We start from the raw sequence: 19,733 nt of genomic DNA, 5'->3' as shown, positions 1-19,733 counted from the left end.
GCACATATTTCTTGTCCCAGAGGTTCTGGCACTGGGGAGAGGGAGCAGCTCTCCTTCCATGAATCCATCTAGACATACACTACAAAAGTTAAGAAGCAAGCAAGCAAGCAAGCAATCACACACACACACACACACACACACACACACACACACACACACACACACACACACACACACACACACACACACACACACACACACACACACACACACACACACACACACACACACACACACACACACACACAATACTGGTAAGTGTATGTCATTTGGAAGCTGAGGCTTTCAATATTTTATTTATTATGCTGCATGTTATCGTTTTCTGTGAATGAATCAGACGGAGGAAGCTTTTTAAATTCAACTTGAATCTTATCACAACAGATTGAATCATATCAGAAGGAGGTACAGCTTTTTGGAGGAATGCATTAGAGTTTCATTAGGACAAAAATGCCCCTACTTTATGAAGAAATATTAGACCTACTTGGGTTATTTATTGGATATACAGAGGACAACTAGTTAAGTACATATGCATGGTAAACATTTCTCCTCAATAAATTAAAGCTAATATCAGGTTGGGTTTTGATGTTTTCTGTCAAGACAGTTTTGTAAATCAGATAAAGTATGATAAACTTGTGTACATGTGGAAACCGAGTATGACTGAGTTACTGTTTAAGTCTTTGTCTATTCTTCAAGTTTCATTGTTATATTTCATGTGCATTTTTGCAGGGTAAACATTTTTATCATTGGGGAAAAAAAAGTCTATTAAGGAGGTTATCCAGGGAAAAAGCACTAAATCAATCTGATGTGAAAGAGCTTCTGTGAATAAAAAAAAATAAAAAAAATAACATAACACAGATTCATGTGCTGAGGTCTTATTATGTTTCCATCCAGTGGCAGACATCTGCTCAGATTGCCCCAACTTTGTTTTCATGCTCCTATTAATGACCTAAAGCCACAAACCAAATGTGTAAAGATAAAATCGTCCTGATATTCACTTTGACAGCGAACACAGTGGAGCACAGACTGGATGGTGTGGAATCTCAGTAGGTGGGAAGCTGATTCATTTGATTACTAGAAACACAGGAGAGGTCAGTGTGAACTAGAGGTCACGCAGTCAAAGCCTCTGCAGCCTCCACCAAAGCAGCTCTGGCGCTTGATGTGCACACTATTTTGACACTCATCTTGGCCTCCTTGTTAACTCCCCCACAACAGATCTGATGTGTTTGGACAGGCCTACGCTGCACATTAGCGGGGCTGGTTGGGCTCAGATTGCAGTGCAGCACACTTGAAGGGTTTAGCATCAACACGCTCTGTTGTGTTTCCTCGAATATACAAGATACACTTTAGATCGAAGACAACAAGAGTTATTACGTCTTATGACAGGATCCTAAACCATTTCAAATGCAGGGCTGAAACTATGCGGAGGTCTTAGTAACCCAGGCGGTTCGCCAGGTGCAGCTGCTGTAGAACTGTAACGGTGTTTGGTTGTGATTAGTTTGAGAGAACAATCAGTGATATAAGCTGTATCTTACACCCTTAGTCTACCCTCTAACCTTAACCACAAACTCATCCCAAACAGGTGTTAAGGCTGAAAACAGCATTAAAACAACGAAGCTCGTTTCAGGAGCTGATTCCACATCAAATATGATCCACAAAGTCATGTTTGAGAAATTAAGCAGCAATGATCTCATCTTATCTCTCAACAAATCAAAATGTGAACGGCAGAGGTATTCATGTTACAAGGTAATATGCACGTAATGAATTAATTCAATTAATTAATTGTTTAAATGTTGTCACTTTTCAAATTAAAAGACACAAAACAGATGTAAAGTACAGGAATGCACTTCCACACATGCACTTTTTCCAGCACTGAACCCCAAACAGCGATAGCCCTGTCCTTTCCACACATTAAAGCTCAGTAACGCATAAGTTCTCTCAAGCTATCAGCTGTGCCAGCGGTGCTCTGCATACACATGCTTGAGCCCTTCTGCAGCGGCTGCAGGTTGAGGTGCAGCCTGGCCCTTTGCTGCATGTCTCTCCTCCACTACCTGCTTAGAGTCCTATTAGCAAAGGAGAAAAGCCCAAACATGTCACACATAAAACAAAAATTGTCACATTTCAGCTACAACTACTTATCTTGTATTTCTCACTTATTTGTCTGATGAGTTTGTATTTTATTCAAACAGCACTTGTATATGTTGCATGTACAACACATTATGTGCCGAGAGAAACTTAGAATGTTAAATTAAAATAACACATCTGGAAAATATCTTTCACATCCCACTAAATTAATTACCCACTACACAATTACCAAATCTGTGTTGTGAAAATAATGAAAATGAATGACAAAATAACATGCATGACATTTTGTGTAATAATATAAGAAATAATAACCTCTAAAAGAATAATGCCTCAAACATCGTTATTGGGTGTGGCTTAATTTCTGCTGCTGCAGGATTAAGCCAACAAACTGTAACACAAACTTAGTTAACTGTGTCAAACAACAAGTGACATCTAAGATGGAAGTGGAGAGAAAACAAATGGGAATTATATAATGATCACATTTCATTACCCACTGTTATGCCACAGAGAATACCAACTAAAGCAAACAAAATTGTCTTGATGTCTGTGAAGCATCAGTGCCGGCTGAACGTTTGCAGGAATGCTACTTGGATTTTTATGAATGAGCAGCGACATCCTTTTCCATTTCATCTGGGAATGGAGAGCACATAAGGTCCCCTCGCTGATTCCAAATTTAACGTCAAGGGGAAGATTCTTCTCCCAGACGCTTGAAAGGGAGAGAGCGGGGTGGCCTATTGATTTTGGAGAGCTGGCTCTGTAATTGCTTGTGCGCAGAGAGCTGTAAATCAAGAGTGCTCGTTACTCTTTGCTTATACAAGCGGAAGATTACTGTGCGGCAGTCGGCCAATGCTGGAGCTTGAAACCTGGACCATTACACACACACACACACACACACACACACACACACACACACACACACACACACACACACACACACACACACACACACACACACACACACACACACACACACACACACACACACACACACACACACACACACACACACACACACACACACAACGCTGTAGAATAATGCATTGAAAGAAAGCAACCACGGACTGACAGGAGCAGCTGCGTAGAGGAAAAGGTCAACCTGAGTTAATCAGCTAGAATCAGCATCAGCTGAGGAGAGTGTGTGTGTGTACGTGTGTAAATGCATGTGCACATGATGCTAAAATACAAACAATTAAACTGAAATATTTTCAACGTGCAAAGAGTCTCAGTGAGAAGACAGAATCCACAGAGGGGCACGGAGGTAGCTGTAAAACCAGGGTTAGGTCAACAAAATGTCTGATACATAGCGTTTCATGATTTATACATGTCACATGGCGTATGTGTACTCTGCTGAGACACAGGTGGCGTGGCTCTTCACCCATAACTCCAAAAGCTTGCAGCAGGTTACGATAAAAATAGACGTGAAGCGACTTTGACCCTGACAGGTAAAACCACCGTGGAATCCATACATTACTTAGTGTGACTGTTTTCGCCTGCTCATACGCAAAAAGCTGGCCTCTCACCAAGCTGTACAGGTGCACATCAATTTTTCAAGTCCTGTTGACAAAAGCTTTCAGGCTCCAACAAACGTATGCACTCATACTATATTTTATTTAGAAAAAATGCCATACATTTCACCAGCTGCTGGCCCCACATCCTAAAACAACTGTGCACGTGTGGCCTAAACTTATTATTAGTTTAAAAACAACTCAGAACGGGAAAAAGAAAGCAGACACTGTACATTATTTCAGTTAATTTCCTCTGAATGCAAACAGCTCTCCACATTGAAACACGCTCACAATTATGAGCTCCTGACCCAGAGCCAGAGCTGGCACAGTAACCTGTGGCCCTGAGCATTACCTTACACAGCTCTATCGTGGGCTCTGCTCACACCTGGTATTAACATCAGTCCTGAATGTGACTCCTGTGGCCAACTGTGATCAGATGTCAATTCCCACCTCTATATGCAAACAAACACGTACGTCATTTCTGTTCGCTGAGCAAATGGTAACGCTTTTACGAAGTTTTGTGGTGGCGGCTACAAACCAATCAATGTGTGCGTAAAAACTGTTGTGGGTCAGAGGATGTTGGCTGAGTACGTGGCCCAGGATAGATTTGTGTTCACACAGCAAAAAAGAATGAGGCCACATGCGTCCCACATCACCTCTGAAAGTGGCGTGTGTTCAAAACTGTACTTAGAGCTGACCACTTGTGTTCCGACCACTCAGGACGGGTTGAACCAGGTGTCTGTACGGTAAACCTGTACAGATACCTGTAGGCCTATGATCAACACAGACTGAAGGTCAGATCTACACGACAGGCTATATATATATATAATGATTGAAGTACTTCAACATATTTTAAGACCACATAATGTCATGTTATTATAGTCACATCAGCACCCAGGAACACGATCATCAAGTCGTACTTTACTTATTGCCCTTAATGTGTATCATTTCAGAACCTCAGTGCATGTGTTTCACTTTGTTTGTCGTTCCCCCATCTTCCTCCCTCTGACCAGAAAACCAGGACTAAGAGCCATCACACTTTCTGTTTGTCTTCCTCACACTTTACACTTCACCCAAAGTACCATGTTTCTCACTCGACTTGTGAACCCAGTTGTATTTCACTACCAATTGAGATTTTTTTTATTTTCAACAATCGTAAAACTTTGGATGTGAATTCTTCTCATGTCAAAACGTTGAGCACTTTCCCTGACATGCTATGAACACTTTTTAAACCCCACTTTAGAATAACTATCTTAGAACAAAGTATTAGGGACACTGACAGAAAAATAAGAGGATTTGATGATAAAGTTGTAGCACATGTATTACAAGAAGTAAAAGTCAAAATTTTATGAGAATAAATTAATAAATGTATTTAACTAATCTGATGCAAACAAACTCAATAGTTAATTTAATGTAAAAACAGTATGTACATCTTGTATAAGGGCACAGTCCTTCACCTGTTGCTAACTTAATACATCTGTCAATAATTTATTATTTTTAACCCTGCTTTCAGTTTTATTTATGTAACATGGTAACAACACACTACCCAAGGTTTTTGAGAAATATGAAAACACAGTGCAAGACTTTTTCAGGTATAATATTACTTGATTATCTCAGATACCATCTTCATAGTGCTCGCAGTTGCTCTAAGCCTTTCTACTCCAAACACAATTGGTTTGAGTTTTTTCATCTGTCTGTCCTACATTCATTGTGTGTCAAACAATTTAGCAACTGCCCAAGGCTTTGACTTTTTGAAGTTGCTCCTAATATCATTTAATATCAACTAATGATATAGGTCAAGGCTCATTTTGTGATAACGTTTTTTTTTAAAGATGCAACATATGGGTCCTGCAGGAACCCCATTTATCTTAGCATATATTTTCAAACATTTACAATGACTATTCCTAAAGGTTTTTCACTTGCTGTTCAGAGTCCTAAATTGTTAATTGTTAATTGTGTCTATCATCATACTAGGTTGAGGAAGGCCATAGCACAAAGTAGAACAGAAGATAGGAACACTTTCATAAGTAAAATGACGTGACTTTAAAATCCTACTTAACTGAAAGACATTAAAACTGTTCAGGTGCCACAAAGACATGTCCCTTGTGCCCTTGACACAATTTTAACGTAAAGTCAGCAATAATCCGATTTTGGGGTATATTTCACTGCAATTTATTAGGTTGATGAATATTTAGCGTTTCTGATTTCGAGTTCATTGAATTTAGATAAAATGTGTGGAAGCAATGTTAAATGTAAAGTTTGTACAACTTACATGTCTTGTGTCTGCATAACTTTAAATATACTGGAAAGGTTTGTTTCCATCTCAATACATTGTTGATAAGAGTGAGCCAACAGGGATTTAACTGAATAAAAAAATATATAACTTTACCTTTAAAAATACAATATAATAATAGTTTGTACATAAAATGACAAAGTTAAAAGTCATCATTGTTATTATATTCAATAAAACAAACAAAAGAACTCCCCAACCTGGTAATTTTATGTTATGTGTTATGACATGAAGAGGTTTAATTGAATCCAATAACACAGTATCTTGTTGTGTTATCAAAAAACTAGTTGTTAATCTGACAAAAGTCCAATACAGACAAGAGTCATGCGACAAATCTATTTTATGTCGGTTGGAACATAGTTATATTGTTGTAACTAATATATTCATTCAGAAAGAGCATCTTACTGTTGTTAGAGGTTCAGAGAGTGCTTGTTTTCAAAATATTGATTAAAATATAGGTCGTTTAGTCCTGTGGGTCCCAGGTTACATCCAAATGTTCACAAGGTGCAAAGTTATATATATATATACATATTCTTTTTTAGGAGGATATGGATAATTCAACCTCTTAGGGAATTATTTAAATGAAATATCAGAGTTCAGAGATAAAAACACTTCTTGGTGAAATCTGAAACATGAGAGTCGACCCTGACTTTTGTCAGAGGTCAGAAGACAAAAATGTTTGAGAACAACATTGACAGTGATGACCTGTCATCAGACCCCCCCGCTTCATCAACACCTATCTCCGTCAAACTACACACCAAACTTGTGACGCAGTCTTTCCCTTTGAGTTAAGATTATGATGTTTCGAGCCCAAGATTAAGTAAACCTGATGACATCACTATAACATCATCACGGCGGCTCAGCGTCAGTGTACATATGTGTGTAGGGTATGAGGTTGTGTCATTGGTGGTCCTACTTGTGCGATCCGCGGCTTGTAGGGCGAGCTGCTCTCCAGGTCTGCCAGGATACTGGTCAGAGAGTCGATCTCGGCATCCAGACTGGAGCGCCTCTCCTGGAGCGTCTTCTCCGGTCCCTTCACCTGTGAACAATCAGCACAAAAACACAGTGAACTTACCCACTGACTGAACTCGAACCAAACCTGTCAGTGACCATGCTTGGTTACTAGACCAGCTGCTCTTGAAAGTTAAGGGCAGACATTCATCAGTGACAAGTGATTCGCGCTGTCTGCTGCTTTTTCCCCCCTGCACGTCTTACACCATAGATTACTGCTTGGAAGTTCATGTTTCACCTTGACCTCAGACAATCCTTTTGAAAGCCAGACATCAATAGCAGAGACTTTTCTCTCTGAGATATGCGCTGAGAAATTACAAGTGATGTATTGTCTGTGAGGCAACTTTCATAACACAGTGCACTATTCACCTCCTGCTTTTCACTGCACTTGGATTTACAGTAACTCCTTCCTCATGCTTTATTCATCACAATCTCAAACAGCAACTTTCAAACAAAAAGGTTGAGTCTTTCAAATTAAAGTCAGATTTTGTCTATTCCTCATTTAAAAAAATATGTGATCAAAAGAGGTGCCCTTGTTTTTATCTAACTAATTTATTTCCATAGAAACTCAAAAGCACCAGTTACAGGATCACTCCAGCTCTCTGAGACCTCACTGATTTATTTATCTGCATTTCCTCACCACAGAGAAAGCACAACTCACTACAAAATCTTCGAGCAAAAAATAAACAAGGCTGTTGCACAAAAATTGTGGAAAGGAGTTTAAATGATCTGACCGTTAGAGGCGCTGGGTTTTCTACAGAATTCCCGGGAATTTCTCTGTGGAATGACAGATATATTTTTAGTCTTCTGAACTATGCTGCAACGGCAAGAAGACTTTTTGCAATTGCCTGCGGGGGCTTTTTGAGTTGGCTGGATCAGTGACTGCTTCTTATTCTAATGTTATGTGTTTGGATTACCTGTCACAACCTATTACAGGCAAGAGTCTGCCTCCATTCGAAGCCAAGCTGCTGCTTAAAAAACATCTAAGGCAATCATGAGCGGGGGTAAACAAAGCAAAACACTAATGGCTTGTCTCAAATCAACAAAAAGAAAAGCAGGCAAACTTGTTTAACAGTGATAACGAGGAGGATGAAAGGGAACAGTGCAGTCTTTGTGATGTACTGGAATTCACCGTGCAGGCCTTCGTAATGTGGACAACAGCCTTGATGAGCGCTAACTGCTTTTGTCTTTCTTTCTCTTGCTCAAGCTTTCAGCATGAAGGTGTCATAATCCAGACATCTCTGTCAGGGAGGGCAATAAAGACAAGAGAGTATTTCTGCCTCCATTTAGTCGCTGATTTACTCTGTCACTGTGTATAATTTCACTACTTAGGCACATTCAAAAAGACTTACAGACATTTTAATTGATTTCTACTTCTTTTTCTGAATGGCGAAGTGCAACCAGGAGGAATTCAAGCAGACAAAAGCGGTTGCATTGTACTAGTTATTGTGGAGCCCGACGAGGATGGAGGTCTGGGGCCTATGCCGATGAATGTAAAAATGCCTGATACCATATCAGCCGATATGTATATATTAGAGATGCACAGATCGGCTCTGGAGATATCCAGATCTGTACGTAAATGCTTGACTCATCTGCCCATCACCCAACCAAACGAATTAATTTCTCCAATTTAGAGAAACTTTCCAGTCCACCTCTACTGGTGATGACATGGTAACATATTACACTTAAGAAGGCTGGTTTTGATTAAATTTCCAGTCATTTAACTCGAGGCCACGACTGACAAAGTCATGAGAACATGATCACTCGTGGCCATGAGATATGAATCTGTTAACTAACTAACAAGACCTGATGAAGAGAACTGAAGAAGCCTCTTGGATGAGAGATGAAACGTTTCACTTAATCACATGATGTAGGCTCAATTATCAACACACACTGTCTGCACTGACTCTGAGGACACACTGTTTTGGAAACATTTGCACTAAAAACACATGGACCTATTTTGGTGGGCCATGGCGCAGGGGGCGAGGCTGTGAGCATTTAGTATTTGGGTGACAGGGATGCGCCTGACACTCCTGGAAACAGAGAGAGATAGAGAGGGACTGGGTGTGTTAGCGGCGGAAACCAGACATTGTTTTAAACTTCCCAGTTCCTTCCCTTTAAAGAGTGTGCACCGCGCAACAGTGTGGTGTCATTTTGTTGAGGGCTGACTGGTCTCAGAGAGAAGGGGGCTAGCACAATGTAAAACTGTAAATGATCTGTCTCCCATTACAAAAAAAAATGTACCCTACTTAAAGGGACGGTACAAACAAGGTATCAACAATGCCTGTGTAGGGAGGAGGTCAAGGTGAATGGAACATCATTTCCTTTTACCGTGATCATAATCATTCTGTAAGTTTAACTAAATGTTAACTACAGTGAAATCGAAGGTCTCTTTTGTTTAGATTATTGTACCCTTAACCTAAACAAGTTGATAATAAGCCTCAACCCAACCAAAACTTTACCATTGTAGTTTTTCATCATAAATAAACGACTATTTGTTTGTCCTCAGTGATTATTTTCTGCCATGTCTTCAGCTGTTGGTATCTGCAGTAATTCAGGAAACACTCCTCTGGGACCAGAGGGTAGAGACCAACGACCAAAATAATCCTTTAATTTGCAGGAGGTTGGGAAATTATACTTAAAGAACGAGATAAATTTCCTCAACCCATGAATAAACATGTAAAGCACTTTTAACAGGAAATTTCAAACCAGAAAATTCATAGATACATATTTTACTGGCGAGTAATGATATATTTGAGTTAATCAAGGGAACTGGTTGTTAGCGTTAACCAAGAATGTAATATCTTCCAATTGACACTGAAGGCTGTTAGATGGATTTTACCTGCGTTACCTTGTTCCATTACTATTATCTTATACTCAGACAAGGACTCTTTTCACTTGCCTTAGTAATTTGATTAAATAATTATCTGTGATTTCATAAAATGATCAATGAAAGAAATAATATCTGAGGAAGTTTGAGGATCTAATGACTTGCAGAAAAACTCGTGACAAAATTAGATTTGTGAGAAGTACATTTTGTTTTGAAGATATATTTTATTTTTAGGTACTCATGTGTCCTGGGGCACAAGTGACATAAAGAAGCACAAAGTCTACTTAATTGTCTTTGCTAGATCCAGCACTGAATATATTCTCTCTCTTCGCTTTAGATTATGAGCTGAAATCATCAAGACAGAGCCCCCTGCTCCACCTGAGTGTTAAAGACAGCAGTCCTGTCCATAGGCTGAGACAAACATCCCCCTGGTTAAACAACATCATGACACTAACAACTGTAACTGTTATTAAACTGCACCTTTTAGAACAACTATATAACTATTAGAGGCCCATAGTTTACATAAACTTCATAAGCCCACATGAATGGTCACGTACATTCAAATCCCAAAGGATTTCTATACTGTCTATGTATACAGTTTGTATGGGAGGAGCAGTGCATTGACAATTTATTATAATTATGTAACTGTCCGTCTCCAAACTTACAAAAGAAGCATTCATTTAGGATATAAACTGGTTGGATCAAATGAGGGGCTTGGGAAAGGAGTTTTTTTTTTGTCTTCCTGCTTACACTGAACAAAGGAATGTGAAGCACTTGGAGGATTTCACAGCAGAGGTCAAGTACTGAGAGTGTCAGTGGGATCACAGGGGCCAGATATCCCGGTAGGGCCAAATGCCTGTGGGTATTTTTGACCAGCAAAGCAAGGAAAAGTGACAAGGCTCTGCCAATAGGTGTCAGCCTTCTATCCCTCCTGCATTCTAGCTCTCAGAAACTGAAGAAAGTGCGTTTGTGTGGGGGTCCTGAAGTTAGTATGGCTGGCTCCAGGCTGCATCTGGAGCTGGAGCTGTACATCTCTGCAGTTGGCTGCAACTCAAATTGGACAGAGTTTTTCTGGACTCGGTACATGAACTCAGAGTGGGGCTCGGGGCTGTCTTTTCTTTCTGCAATGACTCTTAGAGAGCTACTGACATCCAAACGTAATACTATACCAGCCTAGCTCACCTGATAATCATAGGAGTTCATCGGCGGTGGTGGTAAGGAACCAGGGGATGATAAGAAACCGGTTGATTCCTCGGCAGGTGGTGGAGGGGGAGGGTAGTCTGCTTGGAGACAGGAAAACAACAGCTTAGTTTAAATTGTCATAATTTTGAAGCACAGACACCAAGGAATTTAATGAATAATGAATACAAGTTCTGTTTTTTATCATGCTAGTGCCCCAAGTGCAGAAAGGAAGAATTTACATACACTCTTTCCAATGGGTAGTTTAAGTTTATGAGACATAAGAAATGTAAATATTAAACACTTTACTGGATTTACTTCATGAAAAATGTAGACTGTAGGTTACTGAGGCTACTTTGACTCCATATATATGGATGGATGTAACTGGCAGTGGAGTGATCCCAGTGCAAGAACATCCATAGATAAAACATAAATAAGTAAAATATATGAACATAGAACTGAACCTTTGCTAGAATGCAACTGTTTAAGCAATTCTTATGGTAAGAGTTGAAGGACACCAGCATGTACATTGAGATGGTCTAAGCGTGATTTTAGCCACATTAGCCACAAATGCTTAGATTTTAGGACAGACACAAGCTGTGATAATCAAAATGTCATTGTGGAATATGTAAAATGTATAAAGAGATTGTTAAATTCAAAGAATTACAATCGGATCCTTTTGCTCTTTTTAGCTCTATTGAGCATTTTAGCATTGTTCGGCACTTTCTTTTGCTTTTCAGGCTGAAAACTGTTTTAATTCACTCCCACTGCTCTCATTTGTGTCAATTGTGGCTGTAGCAGGAAGGTGCTTTCAGTGCTAAAGCTCTTAAAATCAAATTGACACTACATGTCAGGCACCAGATTTGGGCGACTAGCCATCATAGAAAAACATTTAGCTGTTAGCTGTTGTAATTGTTGATTGAGTTTGAGTTTACCCCATCAATATCAAATTCAGTTTGAACTGTTTATACATTTTTATTTAAGGTGTTGAACTACAACAAGTAGTTCAATGCAATCGGACAGCATAGCACACCAGGGACATGAGGTCATTCAAATACAACCTGCTCATTATTTTGCAACTAGAATGATTATTATGACATGGGACAGCAGCACAACCCAGACTCCTTAATCTGAGTTGTATATTTAACTCGGACTAACACAAATATTCTACATTTTCATATTTTTTTTGCTGGTTTGAAAGATGTCGTGCAGCCGGTATCTGTCCACATGCTGGGAAATTATGATTAAGAACTGGTGCATAAAAAGGAATTTATAATAGAGCAATTCATCATAATTTGTATTTCAAAATCTGTGTTAACTGTAAAATCAAATCAGTCAATGGAAAAAGGCTCTTTTTTTACAAAGGAGAGAAAGAAAGTGAATGAGAAATAAATGGACCCTCTTCAACGCATGTCAATGACTGACACATACTTTGCAGCAATTTGGGTACCTAAGAAGTACTTATCTGAAGTAAGCATGGTTTCTTTCCCACTGAAATTGGAAATGTTAATGTTACAAATGAGGTGGACTAGGTGTCTGCTCTGCCAGGAAGGGAGAAACAAGCCACATGTGTAGTTCTAAAGTCCAGGCTAATCCAAGGATTGCATCCTACCACATGTTTCAGACAGGATAAAGAGTTACATGCCAAATTAAATTCTGATTTGGCTTCGTACGGCACAGGACTTAAGACCGAATCATTTGACCATGTACTTCTAAGTACCAAACCAGACATGAGCTTTGCAAATTAAAGGCTTTCATGAGATGTAATGGGAATTTGTTCCAATGCTAAGACTTTGATGAGTCCTGTTAAGAAATTCCATTTGCTTTCCATGGCTTTTATCTGTTTTCATTAGAATCTAATTGATGTCATCAATGTAGTTTATCCAAGGCAGCTGACCAAATTAATTAAGCATGGCTCTCAGCGTCTGTTTGACAAAACAGCCGAAAGAAGAAAAAGTAAAGACAGAGAGATAATGCGGCACGGTTAAAGCTGGACACGTATGCGTCTTGAGCGTTACAACAATGCAGAAATTGTGAGCATTGCATTAAACATTCCCTCTGGGTGCTTGAGGGCCTCCATGTGAATTGTTTATATAATAACCTTCCGACCTCCGCTAAAACTCCAGTGTAACAGCTCCTCTAAACCTCTGGGAGAGAAAATAAAACATGCTGCTCGACAACAAGGTTCTGCGCCGGCCACCCTCCTCCCCTCCTGCTCCAGCGTAGATCCTTTTTGCCAGAATATAACTCACTTGTAACTTGTGGCTTACAGAGAATTAAAACATTAAGTTTCATGTACGTGTCTCTCGAACATCAAAGATGTTTTGGATTTATCATTTCAGGAAACACAAGAGTTGTAAATGTTTCAGAGATGCATGTTTTATTGAAAAGGTCTTAGAGTTCTGTATGTGGAACAGTGGGAAGCAAGACTTGGAGCGGGGACAGGGGTCATTAAGTATCCTCGCTGAGAGGATCTTTCTGGTAATATTCCCCCAGAGTCAGCCTTATTTTCCTTGCATCTGTCATCACGCCAGTCGTTTAGGATTGAAATGTGTTAATGTGCTAATGTGACACCAAATCATTCGTAGTGGTTGTATTTCCCCACAGTCCTTCCAAGCAAAAATCATTTTCTCCAATAAATGACTGCACTCAACCTTGAAGTTGTTAGTGGCTGATTCAGGGTCAGCAAGTGACGCTTAATGTCATAGCTTACAATGTTTATGTAATTTAACATTCTACTATGAAAATAATTATCTGTCCTTTATAAATAAGGCGCTGATGACCAGATGATCTTCAGCAGTGCCTTTTAAACACAGTGCACATTCAAATAATTACATTTCCACTGGCTTCTCTGACAAAAACACTAAAAAACAGGGACCTCAAGGAACTCAATTCGCCGGAGCCAAGGAGTAGTTACAAAACACCTTTTCAACACTGTAACTCAAACTGGAGATATTTAATAAAACATTTTCATAACCACTGCAGAACATTTACAACACGGTTAAAAAAAAACAGTTAAAGATGCAAATTAAATGTTTAAAGGTGTCTATACATCAAGTGTTTCTCCCAAACACTGGGAACAAACACTGACGTCAAACAAACACGCTCATCGCATCTCCTTCCTCGTAAAACATTTGCCAAGCAGATTTGATGAACGTTCTGCATCGTTCACGTGCACGTTTCGAGGTTTCATTCTACGTTTTCTTCATCACTGAGAGCAGAGCTACACTTCTGAACATTTTACTGCCATCAATAAAATATCATAAAACTGGTGTTAGCTGGTTTCACATCACCTGCACACAAGTGGCCAATTTTTTACTATATATTATTTTATAAAGTTTCCAAAGTGAAAAATGTGTCCTTTTCTCAAACCTGAGGTGTTGACAAAAACTGACAATAACTGAACAGCTTTACTGTATCAGTGAAGAGAAAGTGCAGAGTTATTCTGAGCTCAAATGTTTCAGTCATTATAAGGAATTATTTACTTCATCATTGTTCAAGCAACTGAAAATAAAACAATGAAGTAATTTACCTCACATTTTAGAGGTTTATTTCTATACAAAGGCTCCATGAAGCATGTTGTATACTTCCTGTGAATGCAAGGACTGCATTGCTTTCTATTAAGAGTGACTTGAAGTCATGCAAACAATTGTTGCAATCACATCACTCTGAAAGATTATAATGACATAAGACAGCATGGGACCCCCCCAACTCCTTATTCCTAGTTAAATATTTAATGCTGACTGACAGTTAAATATTTCAAATATTGTGAATTATTAGAAAATGTAGTATGAATATTTTTCATCATTATTAAGCATGTAGCCTTTGTGTGTGCATTGAAAATCATGATTAGTGCAAACGCCGGTGCATTAAGAGGAATTTCTGGTAGAGCAATTTACGATCGTTTGTATTTCAAAATCTGTGTTAACAGTAAAGTAAAAGAGCTTATACAGCTTTTAAAAGAAACAGTTCGAAGAGGAAGTAATGGACCGTTAGTTAGGAATTATTAGGAATTAGACTGTATGAAATTGAAGCAATCTAAATACAATTTATTCATTGATACATTTTAGATCTGTTTTAACTCATAAAGGCTGCATGTAACATATCTGTAAATACAATGTAAATAATTTCCATATATATATATATATATACTTATATCGTGCTGGATATCCCTGCCTCGTGAGACACAACACGCTCAAAACTGATACAGCATGTGTTCAAAATATGAATACCGTGATCAAGCTCTGTTTGCAGCAAGTATCAATATAAAGACTGGAGTGGGACATTTAAACAATTGGTTCAGAATGACTTAGAATGACTAAGACTGTTTTCACACGTCTCAATATCATACTGTTTTTACAATTCGGTCACATTTTATCCATTCATCCATCCACCTTCTACCACATATCCTGTAAAGGTCACTGGCGGAGCAGGAGCCAATCCCAGCTGACTTTGGGCGAGAGGCAGGCTACACCTTTGACAGGTCACCAGCGATTCACTGTGCCAACATACAAATACAAACAACCATTCACACGCCAATTCAATTTCTAAACTGGCTTATAGAACAAGAGCCTTATTTAAAGTCAACTACAGGGAAAGAGGGGACAGCATGTCTGACAGAAATCAGTTTAATGTTGAAATTGTAAAGATCAGTATAGAAACTGAAAATGAGGAACTTCATTGATAAGTTAGGCTCGTGAGCTCCCCACTGACTTCCTACTTTCAACTCAGCTGACTGTGTATTGAGAAGAGCGACTGAGCCAGCGGTACCGCCACTGGAAATCGAATCCCGGGTCTCAGTGGCGGCCATTTCTAATAACTCAAAATCAACACCAGCTCGAACTGTTAAGCATGCTTTGTTCGGCCCGGTGATTTAGAGCGGCGAGGCAGAGTGAGAACGGCTTCTGTGCTGTGAATGAAGCCGACTCCATTTGTGACAACAGGGAGTTGAAAGCTCCAAGTGAGCACTAATGAGAGAAGCAGCAGGAACACCTACTTAATACGACAACTTCCCCTCTCTTTATTGAGCAATTACTTTTAAGTAGCTGCTTTGTGAACAAGGAATCCTAATCAGTAATTAAAGTTATCTGAGAGGCCATAAGAGATATAGCCGGCTATCGGGAAGCGGAGTATTGTTAAGAGGATATTTAAAAGGGTGGAGGTGGATCCAGCTGTGACAGTGAGACTAATATTAAACTTTGTTTTTAAAGTAAGTGATGCATTTATAATACTTCAAGCACTGTATATGACTAATGGAAGGCCACTCTGATCGTCTCATCCTGCATCTACAAGTGTAAATTCTTAGAAATTATTTACGTTGTTACAGAAAAGAGAAATACAAGTAGAGATTTGTGAAGGAGAAAAAAAAAAAAAAAATACTTTGCAGGTTGCAGATGAGCCTTTATATTCTGTTGTGAGGATTAAAATATAGAGGGGGGGTGAGCATATGTTTGCAGATTTAAATATGTACAATATTATCAGAGTTACACGTGTGCCAGCGGGGGCCATCTGGCCTTTAAGGACTTAGGACAAAGCCTGGCACAGAATATAACTACCTCCTGCATAATGCATAAAACACTACAGTTAAGGATCAGATAGCAAAAAAAAAGATCAGAAGCTGAAGAAACCTCAGACACTGTTCTATCACTGTAAAAAACTAAATAAATCACACCATGTTCGCTTATTTATTACTTAATATAACTTAATTTATTGCTGAGAGCTGGTCTCTCGCTTGTGACAGTTAGCATCGTGCCAAAGTGAGGGCAGGGGAGAGCGACAGTGTGGATCCACGTGTGTCATGTGACAGTCATCTACTGCTTGGAAGTGGATGGGTCTGTACTGAAAAGAAACTCTACAATACCTGGCGCCTGAAATCTAAACTGTTCATCCTTTTACAGTTGCACAAGCCTAATGTGCATTTAAAACAAAATAAAATAAAAGAAAGGGCATTCATTTATCCAGGAGTGAAAACCTATAATCCCTTCCAGGCACACTCGTTCAAAGTGTGCTGTGGCAGAGGTTGCGAGCGCATTGTTTTGACATAATTATGGACCCGTTTTATTCTGTCTTCCGCTGGAGAAGAGCTGCTGAGCCCTGCTCTTAATTAGCATGATATGTATAGACGAGTGATTTGTGACTGCACTCGGTTTCGAGATGCAAGGCAGGGATTTGAGGTCTTGGGAGATGTGCTTGTTTTAAGTGTAAAGGAGCAGACTGAAACTGGCTTCTGCTACTCATGAGGAGAATTCCCACTGGGAGCAGAAATGGAGATCAGGCACAATAGAGGGATTATGTTTTTGTATGAAAGCAGAGAAACAAATACTGTGAAAAGGGTGAACGGTTTCAAACCGGAGCCAACTTTCTTCTTCTTTTTTTATCCGAACATTTGAACCAATAAGCCAGCCGAACAATTAGTGCATTAAACTGTGATGGTTTTCTGATGAGTGAGAGCGTGATTCATCAAAAGATGTAAAGGGTTTACTATTGTTTCTTATAAAACAAATGAGAGAGCAAGTAAATGAAGCCAGACAAATGTCACAGCAGGCAGTCACTGCTGCGTAAACTCATCCCTTTTCATAACATGAAGCCTTTCCAAGCAGCCGCTGCAACGCTGACACACTACTGTGGACTTCAAGCCTTTTATTCTACATTTTAAAAAACAATTCCAGTGTTTGTTTTTGTCTTTCTTAACCTGGGCCCTATTTTCCTAAATAATTAATGAAGACAAAAATGCTTGGAGTCCGCCCTGTCTACTGAGCTCAAATGCTATAAAAGACTATTTCAAAACGGCTGCGTCAAATTAAGTCCATTCAACGTCATTGTTATTTGTCACTGACACATTCTGATTTTTATTATAAACATCTGAGGTGATTAGCTGCAGGTGGACAACAGTGTAAATATGAGCATGCACTAGGAAAGGCAGTGGAGAGCGTTTCAGCAGCTTACTATGTCTGAAAGATTTTATGTTTGAACATTTCCAAATTGTGGTAAAGCGAGGCACCACATTTATTACCCACACACTGTCAGTACTGTCATGTTTGAAGTGACCACAACAACAACTGCTGGTCAAATAGCAGGCGCAATTTTTCCTGAAGAGAAACGGTTCCAGGAATGTGGAGATCTGCTGCAGACAGACTGAAGGTGATGTCATGAGCTCCACTTATTCTGTTGACCTGGCATCAGAACACTGACTTGGATAAATACCAGGTGGGATTGCAATGTAACCGTTTCACCGTTGCCAAAGTTTTCGCTCAATATTGGATTGAATCCAAAAAATGTTGCCCCTATTAATCATTTAGTCCCAAAAAGAGGGGAAAATAGGGTAAAGGTTTAAAAATACCAAAAGCTTCCTTGAAAGTGTGAAAGGCTACGTGAGGTAATGGACCATACATGTTTTACATCTCTCAGACTGGAATGTGAAGCTAACAAGTACAGTTCCACAGTGTAACTATAGGATGACATTTACATTTTATTACAATCTAAAGGACACTGAGGCGTCTCTGATGAAGAACACTTTTATTGGGCTTGTTAATTATAGACAATAAAATGTTGTCAAATAAAAGACAATATATAGAAATAAAAAGTTAGACTAACAAATCAGCCAGGCCAATATACCACCATCAGTAGCCTTTTGCTTATCAACAATAGCATTCTCGGCAACATTTGCAACAAGAAATGTGTAGAGATTATGTGTGTTTGGTCATCATCTTCTATTTAAAATAACAGCTAAAGGAATTTTAAAGTGAACTTTACTTTGCCATTTGTGTAAGGAAATATAAATTACATCACTTGGAAAGGCTGTTTTCGTAACACTATTACCGAATCAAGGATAACAGTGAGATTTAGAGAATGAAACGTTTCATTCAGGGAACAGAAAACATTGGTTTCAAAACGATCAGCTGACACAATCTTATCCAATGCTGTAGAAGAATTACGTAAAGGTAGAAAATAAATGTGACCCAATGTTGGCCAATAAAATTGGTAAATATTAGCCTTTCACTGACTTATCAGAATCTACGCGTTTGTATGTAAAAAAACATGATTTCAAAATTTCCTAATTGATATTTGGTTTGGTTGTATTTGTGTTTATTCGAATTTATAGTTCTTTAGAACACATTATTTGTTTAAACTTTAAACTGTAAATAAATATTTTGTCTTTATCATAGACAACAACATTCTGGGAAACATTATCACCAATATATTGGTATAAGAATGTTTTTACTCCTTACGATCTACATGAGCATCGGCCTAAAAAAAATTCATAAGACTCAGGCTATAAAAAAAAACACATTTTAGAATCATAATCTTTCAAGCAAGAACATCACTTGGTTCACACACACACAGACACACACAAAGTACAGACAACAATTAGTTGAGGTATGTGTTCCACTTAGATTAAAGTGGCCTTTGTGTGTGCTCGGAGCATGAGCCTGTGGTTTCTATGGGGACAGTGACACGCTCACTGGTGGATTTCCTGTAAATTCTCCTGGTGACACCCATGAGGGACCCTGACATAACAACCGGTAGTCAGTTTGCCTCTGGCCAGTCAAGCAAGGAGGAATAAAAACAGCTTATGCACATGTTCAACACTTTTCGAATCGCTCTGAGCAAACAATTAGCAAGTCTTTTTCTGTAACTTCGTGTGAGAAGTTTTTATCAACAACAGCACTTCTCGGATGTGTAACTTTCTTTATGATTATTCCACTATAAAAACTTATTGAGTTTGATAATCAGCAGCCAGACATTATGAAAGGAAACGACACGGTGTACAAATCGACTCCAGTGTTAACTCATCTGGTTTTCAGGCTTTTACATAAAATGAATTACTATCTGAATC

The 19,733-nt window shown here is 39.0% G+C and overlaps 1 protein-coding gene across 7 annotated transcripts in view; it reads right to left on the bottom strand.

The window, feature by feature from the left end:
- lpp (LIM domain containing preferred translocation partner in lipoma) overlaps positions 1 to 19,733 on the bottom strand; it is a 143,927-nt gene that overhangs the window by 68,110 nt on the left and 56,084 nt on the right. For 6 of the 7 annotated variants that reach the window (XM_053429856.1, XM_053429853.1, XM_053429860.1 and 3 more), the window contains 2 exons: positions 10,901 to 11,001; positions 6,794 to 6,916 (listed from right to left, as the gene is read on the bottom strand). In XM_053429856.1, the coding sequence (XP_053285831.1) occupies positions 6,794 to 6,916; positions 10,901 to 11,001 (224 nt within the window). The remainder of the gene's footprint in view (positions 1 to 6,793; positions 6,917 to 10,900; positions 11,002 to 19,733) is intronic. The other variant, XM_053429855.1, reaches the window with a different exon arrangement.

The sequence above is a fragment of the Pleuronectes platessa genome, chromosome 9 (genome assembly GCF_947347685.1).
Source record: "Pleuronectes platessa chromosome 9, fPlePla1.1, whole genome shotgun sequence".
Classification (NCBI taxonomy): domain Eukaryota; kingdom Metazoa; phylum Chordata; class Actinopteri; order Pleuronectiformes; family Pleuronectidae; genus Pleuronectes; species Pleuronectes platessa.
The sequence above is the reverse complement of the archived record's forward strand: the minus strand, read 5'-3'. Positions and strand labels throughout refer to the sequence as shown.